Genomic DNA, 16,197 nt, shown 5'->3' with positions numbered 1-16,197 from the left:
AATAAGAACATTAGTTCAACAGACTCATACCACAAGGTATTACTTAATCACCCAAGAAGAACAAGCTACTCACACTTTTTCATGGATGGGTGATTGTCAGATCGGAGGTCTAATGTTTAGAGCAGCCAAATGGTGTAGTCAGTAAGTTACCTTGTGGTGTTGTTGCAGGCCATGAATCTTTGTAAGAGCAGGGAGAGTGCATTTTTTGAGAGTTTAGACTTTGATGAAATGGGTGTTAGTTATTGGGACAATTTTCTCTGTTTTGATGTTGTTGTGTGGAGTGAACAATGGCAGTATTCAAAAGGAAACTAATTTGCTCTTAATGAAAGTGATTTGGCAATGGGTGTAATTCACACTGGACCTGGTGTACATGCACAGAATTCGCATGCAGATATTCCATATCATAGCACTGTATTTTTACATTGCACAAGTAAGAGACGGATTTGAGAAATTTTTAGAGTTAGACCATGCTGATGTCAAAGAACATAATTTTTCTTTAAAAAAACGTTGGTGCAAAGTCTAACAAAATGCATATTTTAACTTTGTGAGTATTTTTGATTAAAACCACCGTGTGGTAGTCTTAAATAACACTATAACAGACAACCACAGCAATTGTTTTTGTTTTTGTAGAGCTCTAAAGTCTTAAATTAAAAGCACTGGCAAGTGTACTAATATGGTGGCATGTTTGGTTAAGGGTTTAGCAACTTTCATAGAGCACTGCAGCTGTAGCTCAGGAGGTAGACAAGGTTGTCCACCAGTTGGAGGATCTGCAGTTCGGTCTCCAGCTCTTCCAATCCACATCAATGTGTCCTTGGACAAGATCCTGCTGCCTTATTGATATATAAATGTCTAAAAAAAACGAAGTAGGTGGTACCTTATGTGGTAGCCTCAGCCTCCAGTATATGAATGTGTGTCAATAGGCGAGTGTGATTTGTAGTGTAAAAAGCACTTTGAGAGGTTGTAACACTATAAAGGCGCTATACAAGCTCAGGTCACTTTACCATTATATTCTATTTTTTAAAAGATTATAGTAAGAACATTTGTATATGTTTTGTGTGTATTTGTGTGTGTGTGTGTGTGTGTGTGTGTACTGTTTAAGTCTATGGTGGTTGCTTAAAAAAGCTGTCTCCTTCATGTAATTATACTGTGTGTGTGAGTAAATGTTCGTCACCCTCAGATAAATAGGAGTGTGAGGTTCAGTCTTGGTCAGACTTGTAGAAAATGTAATAACTGAGTGTAAGAGACTGGTATGAACTACTCTTTGTTAGATATCAGTGTCTAGCTATAGAGTGAATAGAAGTTTTTTTTGTTATGCGAATTCCATTTTAAAAAGTGAGGGTCATGTTTTAATAAAACTGGACTTGTGTATTCATAGAAGCAGACATTCTGCTATTGGACTGAGTATGCAACTAAAAGGCTTGATCGACTGGTTAATGCTTACTCAGTATGAAATGGTAAAGTGGAATTTTAAAAGACGCATAGGCTAATGTCCCACTTTGTATTGTTTAGATGTTTTTTATTCAATTGAAAAGATGTGATTATTTATGACAGTTCTTTTTTATCTGTTCATTTAATTTGTATTTAAATGTGATATTTATAGAGTTTTATATTTTGTGTTCTTTCTCAGACTCTTTTTTACCAGACTGGTATGAATACAAAACACAAATAGTTACTTTCAAAGACAGCATCAATTTTTCCCAGATAACTTGTATTAAGTATGGCTTAAATGCATTCTTGTACTCATAAAGAGCACTGGGATTCATAATATTAGCTACCTACTGTCTCACCGCCTGTCTTTTGCACTGCAGTCTACTACTGCTTGGCCAGGAAAAACTCTCCACTGAGGTTTAACGCAACCAATGAGATTATTTCTGCTTGCATAGCAGCTCTGTCTCTGAAAAATGTTTGTATAGCTTAAACCCCAATCTGCCTGCATGTCCTGGTTCATGTGTGGCCATAACTCCCCAGACTGGGGGTTTGGTGGCGGCGTCTCTGCCTGCTAGTAGTGTAGAACACATGCCTGGCACAACCAGTGTCATGGGGGGAATGGCACACAGCTGGTTTGATTGGGGCTCTGGCCTTAATCGCCCATGTCTCTGCCATCAGTGCTCAAGGAGCAGTCACACACATGTTAACTGTGCTCATACAAGGGAAACTGATTGGAGCCTTCCAGATTCATTCCCAATCAAATAGTGAATCACGCTCAGACAGATAAAAGGCCGGTGTTGCTCTGTGAGATGGGTATCGGTGTCTAACGAGAAAGCTTGGGCTACACATTCAACAATCTACTTCAAGTCTCAATTTTCATGCAGGCAAATGAAGGGGTCTATTTTCAGAGAGCCTATTGTTGGGTGCAGAATTGTGGGTGACAGTCTATGCACTAAAGATAAATATGTCTACTCGTGTGAAAATGCATTAGCCATGCATAGTTTAATCCTAAGCACGGCTGCAAAAGGCTGCAACATAAAAACACAGGGGTCTGAAAGGTCGATGTCGAGCACCTCTGCAGAGAGCAGAGTAGACTTTTCATCAAAACGGCGGCTCCTCTATAATTTCTAAAAGAGCCGATGATTAGCATACATTTGCCGAATTCACATCCGAATAGTATTACATTCTTTTGTTCTTCTGACGTACTGTTTTGTATCACCTAAATGAAGAACTACTGAGATATTAATCATTCCTGACCCCTTTTCTCAAAAAGCCAGAAAAATGAGGAGAGTGGGTTTGCTAATGCACAGCACATGCACTGTGTAATTTAACTTGATCAGATGGCATTTATTTTCATTTATCAAAATAAAGTTTTGCTTGACCGTGAGAAGCAGTCAATAACAATGTGCCGCTAATGTAATTTTGAATACACTTAATGCTCTGCTCACCCGACTAGAGAGAGAACTGCAGTAGTAAATTGGTTGACTGTTGCTGATAAGCTTAACGGCAAAGCGGCATCCAAGCATTTGAATGAGGGCATTAATAGTTGCTTAAAACAGGAATAATGAGGTGAGGACGACAGTGTTGTGTTGCCTCTTGCTCTTGAGAGGAAGGTCTGCCAAAATGGTGACTAGACTGACTTCTAAAGGACATCAGTAGAGGAGTAGTAGGTCATCAGAACTTAGCAAATACTATAACTGTGAACCAAAAGAAAAAGAAAAAGGCTCAGCCTCATTTCAGGATAATTGTGCCTTTATATAAAAAAGCAGCTTCAGTCTCATGCATGCACAAACAGATATATTCAGTCATGCACAAACATATGAATGCATACACACACGCAGAGTTCTCTTAATCTTTCTGACACACACACGTGCATGCTCATGCGCGCAAAATACACAAACGAGCACAAATGCAGTGCACAAACACAAAGCAAATGTCCTCACAAAGTAGATGAGCTTGACTCTGTGTCGAATTGAAAGCATCTGCAAAGCCAGTTCCTCTCGGCCGTGGAGGCGTGCATCAGCCGGCAGAAGCGCCTGCTTGGTGTCCCAGGGTGGCTCGCGTAACACTTGGCCTGCTCCCTAGCCACTGCCTGGATCAGAGAGGCCCACTGCTATCATCTAGGCGCTGGCAGCAGAGAGGCTAGGCTTAGAATGACAAATTGGTTAGAGGGAGTGAGTGACGAGAGCAGGCCAAGAAATATACTTTGAAGAGAGAAATGCATTCCGGGTTGTGACAAGCATGCCACATTATATGGTCAAGTGTACAAGTCTGACTCCCTCCATGTGGATTGATCCGGATCCCAAAGACACTTAAATGAGGCGAGGCTCTCTCATCAAGACAATGCCAAAGTATTTATCTTAGAAAGTCACCCAAAATATTACTGGATTAGAGAGCTTTTCAGCACACAGTCTCTCGTCTCGTGGCCTCAATTTGTATCAAACTGCCCCTCCTCTCCAAACTATCTCAGCGACGATGATTTTGCAGTGTTTGCCTGTTTAGCAGATGTGTCAGACACTGACAGTGTTGTAATATTCACAAATTTCTAAACACATATAATTACATCCAACTTAATCCAAGGAGACCTCTCCCCTTATAAACCACAACATTTACATAACTCACTCAAGACTCAAGACAATTAGAGAAATAATCAGCAAAATTTCATGTTGCTTGTATAATATGATGCTAATATGATTCTCACTGATGAATTATTGATTCAGAATGTATTACTTAATTCACTATTTCAACAAACTGATAATTTCCAAATTAGTTTTACACTGTCATGATGTGTGATACAGCCAAATAATACTGTCTGGCAGAAGGTATTTTTGAATGACACATACTAAAGAAATACTATGTTTAATAAAAGTTCTTTGTTTAGTATTGAGGTAGAACTTTTCAATAAAAGTGCCAGCCCACGCGCCAGAAGAAAATATTTGATTTATATGTTGCTGCATACCATGAATACGTAACATTTCATATGTATCTCTGTGTATTTCTAGAGTGACAATATATAAACTGACTTTTCTCATTGGAAAGTGGAGGGGATGGTGGCCAAGCTGCAGACCACTATTTGAAACCAAGAACACTAGTTGTTTTTTTGGGGGTTTTTTTTTTTGCCGCCCCATTGCAGTGTTTCTACCAGTGAGTGTGGGACCTAGCCTTGATGTTTTGTTTTATTGTTAGAGCCAGTGGACCTGGATGTTTTTCACCAACTCTTCCCTGCTTTTCCAGCAGTTTTTGTGTCACTGAATGTTGGTGTTTAAAGCAGAAACATAATCTTCTCCCAACCATAACCAAAAGATTTTTGTGCCTAAACCTAACCACGCCTTCATCAGTGTTGCTGAGAAATGTTGACTTTCATCAAATCTGCTAGAAGATAATGTACAAGTCAGGGATGAGGTAGTACATTATTATCTGTATCTGGTCAACTGACAAAATTATCTGTATCAAATCTGTACTCAAAATGGGCGAAGTTTAAACCAGCAAGGGTTGGACTTAACCAGAAGCTGATATTTCAAACCTGAAATTGATATATTGTTGGTTAATCAGAAGTTGCTAAATTGATTATTTATCATATAATAGTTTTAAGACCAATATCAGGATTGAGCTGAAGATGATATTTGATCACAGGAATAAGCGATTGAACACAGTTGCCCACATGAGGTTGTTCCTTCACCACAAATTCAACTATTGACAATATTACTCACAAAAAATATAATCTTAACTCAATACAAATGTAACATGTTTGTGATTTGCGAAAATGTAGCCTCAAATACTTTTTTTTTGGTGACTTGGTTGAGAGTGCATACAAGGTGTAGATCTGTGGTTTTTGTCAGAGGTCAAATATAGAATGTATTTAAAAAATAAAGTTGTCCCCTTTCTCACCTGAAGACTATGCACCGCAGCAGAAAGCACTGTGTCGAAATAGAAAAGCCTGAAACGAAAAGAAAACTGAGACACTGTATGACCTAATTTTTTTTATTTTATTTTTTTTAAGACAACATGGGCACAGATACATAAACCTTTGTTGAACCACTAAATATGCCCTGCATGTATTGTATTGTGGTACACAGCAGCTCTATTGCTCAATTTAAAAACAGTGTCAGCTTGGGCCTTTTCTGTAGGTATCAGGTTTCTGAAAACTCGATGTCCTAATGCAAAGTCATAACAGTCGTATAGGCAATAAAAACAATATTAAGCTTCCTCAACACATTTTAGATTATCATAAACCTGCGTGGTATGAAATCCTGTTCTAGTTAATCCACAGCAATATTGCACTTGTCAAAACAATCCATGGTAGCAGAGCCTGTTCAAAAACACAGGGACTGAGAATAAAAGGAAAGACCACATCTTCACTGAATGAGGACTGGTGATGGAAACGATAGTGACTGACTTCTGTTGGAGGTACATTGGATTCCAGTCTACCTGAGGAGAATAAAATGTACTGGACATTTTGCATAAAATATATTCATACATAAAATCATGAATACAAAATGACCTCTATAGTTTAAATCTGATTTGAGTGTATGAAAATTTATGTATTCCAGCTATTACAAAAAGTCTTTTAGCATTATTACATTTTTCAGTCATGCTCATTTGGATGACTGACCAATCTACTAGTATGTGTTGTTGATGTGCTATATTAAGAGCGAATTCTCTCTAAACACAGCAGCTTTGTAGGTTGTAATTACATTGTTTTTCTGCAGGCTTGTTGGCACCTTGGTCAAAGGCAAGCTCCTGTGTGCCTCTAGGACTCCCTCTCATGTAAATTAGGCCCTCTTTCCTTGCCAAAGCAATCATGACATTGCACTGGTGCAATGCTAGGTCTGCAAATAAGCCATGTCAGAAGCATACACACAAGACGCCGGATGTAACCCTCTTGAATTCCCTCTCTGAGCAAACTGCACAGCCGTACCAGTTGGCATCTCTAGAATTTGGTTTGAAGTTGTAGAGTATTTTACTTTTGTTGTCAAATTGCTTTGCAAATGAGGCCCACCCTGGCACAATTTCAAAGAGCTTGTGCTATATGTGCAGCTTCCTTCAGGCACCAGTTTCTGAACCTTCATCATTCTGTATGCATATGCGCAGTACTGCACTAAGCTCACATGGAAGACTAGATAAACATGCCAAGCTGGGACGAAGATGGAAGGCAGCATGCTTATGTCTTGTCAGCCTGTCTGTATGTTGTTTCTGTGTTCCTCAACTTGACTGACATGGTCTATCTAATAACATGGCAGGTAGACAGTATGAAAGCCTTGTAGGTTTTTACCCATTAAAATGATATTCAATCATTTTTTGATGGGTTTTTTTTTTGCCCTGAAACCACGCCTTATAATGATTTAAGGTTGCCATTCACATTGAAATGTTGTGTTGCTTGAAGCCACATCAGAATAATTGTTTTGATATGTCCCGTTTTTGTCTTGGCAATGACACTAATAGGGGTTGATTGTACAATGAGGATAAAGAACATTTTTTGAGGTATGTTGACTAAATTTGAGCCATGGATCCCCTGGCTCACAGTTACACGGTTTTAGTCTGGGCATCATGGAAAAGGCATTGCTTTGCAATACAAGTGTTGCACATATTGCATGTCCCTTTGATTGCATGTCCAAGTCAGCCACTAAATAATAATAATGCAGGGACTGAAACACTGCAAAATAGCCCAAGGCTCAGAAATTGCTAATGAACAGCAGCAGGGTGCAGTTGGGGGTGCAGTGGCGGGTTGAGGCATCTGAAACCTTACTTCCTGTTTCAAAGGCAAATAATCTATGGTCGCTTTCTTTATACTTAAAACATCTGTGTCATTGCTTCAAAAAGGAGGGGAAACATTAAATGTGTGAGTGGTTCAATATTCACTGAGAAAAATGGACTCTGTGAAAACAATTTGAGCTAAAATAAATATGCATTTTATTCTTATTGCATGTCATAAACGTGTTAAACTTCAACACAAGGCAGCTTTATCTTTCATAACACTTGCGTTGTACGCTTGTTACACTCTCTTCTCTCACTGCCTGTCAAGAGGTCTTCTCACACTGCAGAGAACCATCAAGCAAAGGGAAATCCATGGAGAGGGATAGAGACAGAAGGCAAGAAAAAGAGAATATATTTGGTGCTATGTGCTGCAGATCAAAAACATGGCAGTCACATGATCAAAGGCATTTGATAATCCTTGAACTACATTGCTCCTTTAATCCGAGTGAGAGAACTATATTTTATTGGGAGGGGAGGGGGGAAACAATGTTGGGGTGGCAAACAGAGTTAGAAAAGCCGTAACTAGCTGCTGGAAACGCAGTTTACTAAATGTAGCATGGCCCTTTTGAGGGGGCCGGGGAAGATGACAGTATAAAGCCTCCTTGTGTGTGGAGAATGGAGACTGAGCTGATGGGGCTGGAAACACAAATGTGCCACAAGTCCCTGTCCACTCAGCACTGAATAGTGCTCTTGTTTTTTTTCCCAGTTTTTTTTCATGGGGTTTGTAAGGGAAGTTGGCTTGCTGAATGTGACCAGACTACTATATACACATCCCAGTTGCCAGGATAAAATGTTGGCATTGTACATTTCTGCAAACTACAGATATGTTACATTTGTACTTTTTATACTTACCGTGTTAACATTTCTAAAATGAAGTAGTTCTGATTACATGCATATGAGCTGAATTTGTTTTACAAGACAGTTGCCAAGCTGCAGACCACTATACTGTTCGAGGCCAACAAACAACAAAACCAGTTATATTTTAGCAAGACATTGCAGTATTCACAGCCATGATAGTGCTGCAAAAAGCAGGTATTTCAAGCCAAAACATGATCTTTTCCTAAACAAAACCAAATGTTTTTATACATACAAATAACCACGTTAACCACAGTGCTGTTGATGCTGTTGATGTTATAAGGAAATGTACATTTTCAACATACCTGCAACATAATATTGTAAAAATGTCATATCTTTGTGGTTTGGAGAAATATATAATGTCAATATTTATTTTGGTGATTGGGTTGATATACTATATCTGGCACAAAAGAGGTTTGGTATGGGCTAATATTTATTTTAAGCAAGATGGCTTGAGTTGCTTCCTGGTTAGATCTGCATTGTGCAAAATGCCCACCTAAATATGTATTTTATCAACGTATCCTTGCACAAGTGCTTGTGAAATTATGAACTAACTGGCGTCACAAGAATAATGTACTTTAAGTAAAGCTGAGTAGGTTAGGCTTAGGCATATTAAGTTTCATGGTTTAGGAAAAGAAACATGTTGACAATGTACCTCAGAATAACTCAAAGTTCACTTGGATCACAGGACACAAACACTGGTCTCCTGGGTGAAAGTCCCGTGTAGCGTGTGTTATACATGAATTACAGGCTCATGATTATGTGGGTGATATATGAATTGTGATGCATTACTTATCGCAGGTATACATACAAACAGTGTGTAAGAAGGCTGATTATTTAGTGCACAATTAAATTTGAAGGTTATAATGGTTCTTGAGTGAGGGTAAGAATTATGCTGAAGGAAAACTAACCCAAGGGACAGTGAAAAAAGCATCCTTGCTAAATCAGCATGTCTCCAAGAAATCAGACAAAGAAACATCATGTTTCAGTTATCTTTCCGTTTCCTCAGAAAATAAATGTTGTTGTATATCTTAGCATTGTGCTCTCTGGGCCTCATCAAATTACAATAACCACCCCAAGCACTCTGAAAAGACAAAAACATCAATATATGGTGTAATTCAAGGCCCTCTGTTGCAAGCCTTGTCAATAGTGTTTCCCTATCAAATGCAAAATGTTCCAGACCAAAGGTGAGTTGAAAAATGACAGTAGTTTTTCCCCCCAACTTTCCTTTTCTATTTATGATTTACATGACCATCATCACAGTTGTGTTTCCTGTAAAATCATCGAATATGACTGATTGCTCACAGAGCTCCATGCTTTCTGTGCTGATGAAAAATTAATGAATAGTTGCCTTTAACATGTGTGTGTTATACACCGGAGCAGCGTGACAAAAGAACGTGGTGTAAATGAAAAGTGATGCTTTGCTTTGCTCAAGGAATAAAATGAGATTGTAATGGGGGGAAAAAAATCAGGAAAAAAAATAATGAAACAACAGTGATTATAGCCTGAGGAGATCCTGCTTTGTGTTTGTGTTTGTGTCCAAGAAAGGGAAAGGGATTTAGATTATCTATGGTTGGTATCAAGCTTGAACAGGCTCCTTTATTTGAACTAAAGCGCTGAATTCAGGCAGAGTTTTTAGCAACACATTATATTTGTATTTAGTAAATATTGCCTCTTCCACATCAGTTGTGTTTTCAAATTAAGTGGTTGATGAAGATGGAATAGAATCCCTGTTGTTTGCATTTTTAAACAGACTTTAAATAAATCTCGAAATGTTCTGCTCATTTAATTTAGCATATTCAGCTTCTGATTTAGTACACTGATTACACAGAATATTTTGACCTTTTGCTTTTTTAGCAGCACATCAATTGGTTCTAGAGTGACTGAGAGTTGTAGTGTTTGCACTAGAAATGTTTGGCTTGACGTTTATTTAAGCTTTCTATTTTCAGTTTGAAAACATTTGATTAGCTGTCAGTCGTGGTGCAGGGCAGTCATCTGCATATTGTAAAAACTGTGGTTCACATGATAATTAATTAGAATGTCCTCAGTTTTTCATCCATCTTTATTTAAATCAGAAAAATGAAAAATATTCCAAATATATATCATAATAAGTCACAATCTCAGGAGAATTGCCTGGAATCAAGGTCATCCTATTTCCCCCGTCGGAAATTATACCATCTACATGTTCGCGACACATTTAGAAGCAAATTTAATTTCTTGCTCTTTTCCCCAAAGAAAATAACTTGTGTTTATTTGTCACATCAATTAAGATATCATGGTTATATAGACTACTCAATCTGTAGGGAAAATTTTGTCTACTAATTCCATCATCCCAGCAAGACCCATTTATTCATTTATATTTCATGACACAGTGTTTATGCTGCAGTGAAAGCCTGGCTGTCTCTCTCTCTCTCTCTCTCTCTCTCTTAGTTGCCTCGGTCAGTGAGGTGTTCCTCTGCGATGTTGCAATGAAATATAGATGTTAAGAGTCTGGAGAGTTGAGTGTCTCATCTGTCCTGGTGATACCATAAGGCAGCCATTAATAGTGTCAGGGAGCATCAGACGTACCACAGGCACATAATTGGATATGAGGGCATAACTGAAAGCACCTGCTTGGAAATCAACAGGGCCTTCCCGGGAGGCAGGGCTTGGTAGATTCCCAAAGAAGTTTGCAGAGCCCATCCACTTCCCTGCTGGGTTCGGCTCACCCATTGCTCTTTATATTTCTCACTGAGGTCAGCCCAAGATGGCTCCTTGTTTCCTTTTTTTTATGATGGCATTGTGAATATGCAAATACTTTGGATCTTTGCATAATCACAAGCAGCGGGACCATCTGTTGTTGGCTTGTTGACTTACCTTGCGTCTGCTTTTTAATGGTGTTTTCTTGTATCTGAGTGATGTATTGGTGTATTAACAATGTGATAATCATTTAACCTCAAAAAATGCATTCAGGCGTGTATGAAAAAGTCTGAACATATGTTCAGTGAAATCTTCTGACAAAGAAGGATTTATAATCTTTGTGGAGGGATAGAAGGAAGGGGAAAGTGAAAAACAAAACAAAATACATCACTATACCCACTTACAGGGTGTATTATAAGATGATATTGTCAAGATAAAGATTTAAAATATGACTGTCAACAAAAGCTGTGGTCTTGGATTAGTGGGCGGCAAAGACCTGCTTGTTGATGGAGAATCGCTTAACCCCTCTAAAATATATTGCAAAAATGCTAATGGCAAGGACTAAGAAATAAGCTGCAACTTCTGTCACTGAAGATTTGCTGGGAGATGCCCTCCATTGAAAACATGTCCCTGATAATGTGTTTTTCTTGTAGAACCTGAGCCAGACACCGGAGAAGTCTTTTCACTCGCCGCCCCCCATTTGTCCTCATAAGGTAAGCTCCAGCCTGCTTTCAGGCAAGAGACAAACAACATTATGGGAAATAATTTCAGATCTATTAAGCATTTAATGTGCTTATTAGTTTCTGTTTGTCTGCCTTTTTACATCTCTAAATTGGCTTTATATAAAGTCAGGACCTTTCGCATGTTTCCACATAGTTGATTTTTCATCCACGCCTTTTAGGAGAGGTTTTTTTTAAAATATATGCATAATAATTTAACAGTAAAAAAAATGTTTTCGGAACAAAATCAAGCATCTCTTTTCTGTTGGTGCTATTTCCTTCCCTCCGCATCTTGCTATGATTCAACTTTTATTCGACATGAGGTGAGAAAAGCAGATTTATTCAATGCTAATTAGTCGTGTACATGCACAGTCAAAGTCATCACTTCACTCTGATGCTCTCAAGTCATCTCCACACACTGACTAGACTAACTTTCCCCTTCACTTCCTGCTCCTGGTGCATGCCTCTTGCAAATGTGATAATGCGCTATGTAGTGAAATTCACACAATTTCAGTTCACTTAGCACCAAATGTGTCAAAAATGCCTGTGTCCTTTTCTGGATGAATGGCTGCTATGGTGGAGAGTGGCTTGTTGCAAGAGTGGACCTTGGTAAAAGGAGCCCAATGGAGGGATGCTGTCTGACAGCCTGTCATCAACTGTTCAAAGCCTAACACTTCTCTACATCGCTAATGCACAGCTAGCTGTCTAAAATGACTTTGCTGGCATTTCAATCTGCAGATGCTGGTAGGACAGTAAATAATAATAAAATATGATATGCCTTTCCTCGATGTCTGTCATTGGTAAATCACAGGAAAGGCAATCAACATTAGTTTGGTTTAGTCCGTCAGTGCATTTCAGCATTGCATGTCCTTCACACAGGACCTGTGCTTTTCCTATTTAGGTCACACTTGATGAAAAATTACAGTCTGACGTTATTTAGGAAAGGATGGGTTGTTGTAGAAGTTTTAACACCTCTCTTCTATAGTGCCACAGAGTATGTCTTTCATTTTTTTCTGGCCGTAACATTTCCATCTCTTTCCCTGACTTTCCATTTTCACACAGCTGATCAGGGCTGATGTAATGGGGGAACACCGTGGGTTTGCGGATCGTGTTATTCACGTTTTAGCTGTTAGCAGCGGAACATAATCTCCCTCTAGTCAGCTCACATTAGTCTCCATGATCCGCACCAACCCAATATGTGCAGCGAATGCAATGGGCCAGCTGGGCTAATTTAGTATGTCAGTCAGCTCAGGAGGCTGGTAAAACGAGTAAATGGCTGAATATGATTTATATGAAAAGAATATTCTGATTATAATGGCTCTCAGAATAGAATATCCTCTGTCTTTCTACACTTCTCTTCATCTGCATTGTGTGCATCCCCCAGATAGATAGTGAAATGAACAGAGGGCTTTTAAACTGACTGCTCTGTGATTATATTAAGAGTGTGAGAGCGAGGAAAGGGAGGGGAGGGAGGAGATCGGGTGCCCGAGCACTAAGTATATATAATTGCTTCTTGACACATTGGCCAAATTCTGCAGTGCCAGGATCTGAGCGAAGATGATTAACGGCTGTCCGAGTGGGTGGGCACTGCAGGTCGTTCAGGGCCTTTGGTTTCCATAGCGATCTTAGTCTAAAGGCCATATATTGCATACTGAAAAATCCCAGAGGTCCACACATTGTTAAACTACAATTATAACTCACATCGAGAGCATTGTCTGTCCACCGCAAACTCTCTTATTCATTCACCAAGTGGCATGCTGCTCTTTTGCCTCTCTCTCTCTCTCTCTCTTTCTTTCTCTCTTTTCCTTTATTTCCTCCTCTATTTTTCTTAAATGGTCTGCTCTAGCTGGCGAGAAGATAAAGAGTGAAAATCTTGCATTCTGTGAATAATTGATGAGTGGGCTCACCTCAGAGCATCATTACAGTACGGCAGTCAGGCTAAGAGGTGAGGGTAAGATCATATTTCTGACACTCGGCTTCAGGCGGTAGAAAATTGTGTCAGTTTTTCACATGGTTTTCTTCTGAATCTACAGCGTGAATAACAGTTTCTCATTACAGCACAACAGGACAGAAATGAAATGTGAGGAGGGACGTGCACATGAATACTGTCCATGATCTTGTACATAAAATGTACTTTGTAGCACAGATGGTAAACAGAAACTTCAGGAATATCGCTGTTAAGATCACATTTATTTCTGTGTTTGAAAAAATACTAGATGGTTAATATTTAGTTGTTCTTTTAAGGGCGTAGGTTTCATTTTAAATTTTTTCATTCATTGAGGGGAGAGACAAATGAAATGCGGTTGTAGAGGGTCCTCTGCTAGAACATTTGAATAATCAAACACTTAACTTTCTACATTTTTATGCACCAATTTGTACCTTTTCTGCATCAGTTTAAAGTGTGGACATCTTTAATATTTTCAAAATAAAAGTCCTCTCCTGCTGTTCTGTTTTTACAGCCCATTGTCATTCCCAACTCGTCAAATACCACTGCTTGGTCAGTGATTTTGGTGTCAGACACTGGCGTTATAAGGAACCTTTTGGGGTGGTATGATGCATTGCTTTGCAAAAGTTTATAACGGGTGGGAGGGGAGGTGGATGGGTCCGACAAACTCTGGACTTTTCACCGGAAGCAGGCTGTTAACTTAAATTTAATCTGAAAATCTGAAGACAGTGTCATGCCATTTGCAGATTTTTGCTATCAACTTGCTTCTTTCTTTTTGTTCTGTGTCCCCCCCCCTTTTTTTCTATTGTCATTTTTTTTTTTAAATCCTGGAGGAGAGCAGTTTCTGTATTATTTATATAAATGCATGAATGATCTTCATAGTGTGTTTGTATATTTACAGATAACTTCTACATTTGTGCATATCTGCTAAAGATATGTGCAAATTGGCCCTTCTCTTAATAAAATGCATTAAAAGGAAGGTTTTACAGATGTTGTTCATTATTTTGAAAACGACTGTATGTATCTAATGAGTGTATTTTGAAAAGTGACAAAGCATATAACAGGCAGACTAAGCGGTGGTATTTGACGAGTTGGGATGAGAATGTGTTGTTTTTATTGAGGGAGACAAAAGCATACTCTTACTGAGTACTTGTATTGAGGGGGACGTGTCCCCTGCACCCCCCCCGAAATCTACTCCCATGCTGTGATATAGCGGGGCAATGCTGTGGCTGATTTTGTCCTGTGTGTGTCTGCAAATGTGTAAGAATGTGTGCACATGCATAAATAAATGTTATGTGTCTGTGTGAACAGTACATTCTAGTTAGGTGACAGATGGAGAGGGCAAGGATGGGGGTGGGGATCAAGCACCTCTGACAGTATGGGGCCTGCACTGCACCCTGTTCCTGCCAGCTCTGAAATTGCTAAGGTAAACTAAAGCCGTGCAACTCCAGGATGCCATTTCACAGTTTTACTTTCCTCACAAGATGAGAAACTCTCCTGTGAAATGTCACCAAACGATGTAGAAGTTGAGTGATGAACACGCGAGACTGACACGCTGCTTCTTGAAGCCCACTTTATCCTGCAAGGTATGACTGGGATGCAATTGTAAACATGCTGATTGCCACAGATAAAATGCTTAAGAGATCCTGTGTGCAGCAGCATTTTTAAGCCAAGGAAAGGCCACTGAATAAGCACATCTTAATGATGATTCATTCTGTATAATAAAAGAAAATCCCTCTGGCATCCAAACAAGAGGCTAGTCATGCAGCAATTAAGCTTAGTTAAAGGCATCAAGCTTACTATGGGTGGTTAGTGAGGCATCTTTCTAAACACGTACATCCACATGCACGGCCTTGAGCGCACGAGTACGCGGATGCGTGCATTCGCTCACTAAACCCGTCTCACATACACACACGCACAATTCATAGGAGGTAAATATGATCTCAGAAGACAAGCAACAACAACCCACGGCTCCATCAGGGTGCCTGAGGTTGCCATCGTCAAACAAATAATTCTTTGTGACTGAAAAAAAGACAATCCAAAAGGTCATTTGTGACCTCTGGGACCAGTACTGTGCAGCATCTGTCACTAGCAAGCACCACATGTCTGTGTCAAATGGCAAAAGGTATGCGGTGCAGCCAGCCTGCCGTGTAATAAAGGCGGTAGGCCTATATGTCCATGGCATCACTGTCACAGTTGTATTAGCAGAGCTCTGCAGTCTCCTGGCTTCCCTGCAGAACATCCAGCATGCATCTTCTCTATATGGAGCATGGCTGGTTGGATAACTTGAAGGACTGGTCACAGCATGGCTAACATTGTGCACGCTTTTATTTCTGAATGGTTTTAAGGCCAGATGTGGAACATTATGGAAATGAATATGATTTAACTCACATTTAAAGTGATAATTTGATGGAAAAATCCCCAAATTGTATCAAAGAGAAGGTTAAAATGCTTCAAAAGTACTTTTCAGTGACATTTTCAAACCTTCAGATTTATGCCTAACATAGAGCAGATTACATTTCATTTTAAATAGTAAGTATTTGGCATATCATTTGTTCATGTCTGTGTGCGCACTCATGCAGTGCTCCTCCTATAATGGTTTATGAGGTTGAGGTAATCCTCAGGGGATTCACTAACAATGGCTGGCCTTCATGTTTGATGTTGTCTCTCTTGTCACAAGATTTCCACAACAAGGGTTAACGGCATCAAAATTTCAGGGGAAATTGATGAAGGAATATATAATCCATTCCTCTCTCTCAGGCGGGCTTGCCATGCTCATATATCTGCATCAGACCACACCTCCATGTGGAACAAATC

General features: G+C 39.4%; 1 protein-coding gene across 1 annotated transcript in view; it reads left to right on the top strand.

Annotated features, from left to right (window-relative positions):
- pcdh11 (protocadherin 11) overlaps nt 1-16,197 on the top strand; it is a 148,197-nt gene that overhangs the window by 47,648 nt on the left and 84,352 nt on the right. Inside the window, exon 4 of the mRNA XM_042493963.1 lies at nt 11,370-11,429. Within this exon, the coding sequence (XP_042349897.1) occupies nt 11,370-11,429 (60 nt within the window). The remainder of the gene's footprint in view (nt 1-11,369; nt 11,430-16,197) is intronic.

This window comes from Plectropomus leopardus, chromosome 9 (assembly GCF_008729295.1).
Source record: "Plectropomus leopardus isolate mb chromosome 9, YSFRI_Pleo_2.0, whole genome shotgun sequence".
Taxonomy (NCBI): domain Eukaryota; kingdom Metazoa; phylum Chordata; class Actinopteri; order Perciformes; family Serranidae; genus Plectropomus; species Plectropomus leopardus.
This window is presented reverse-complemented; position numbering and strand designations above follow the sequence as displayed.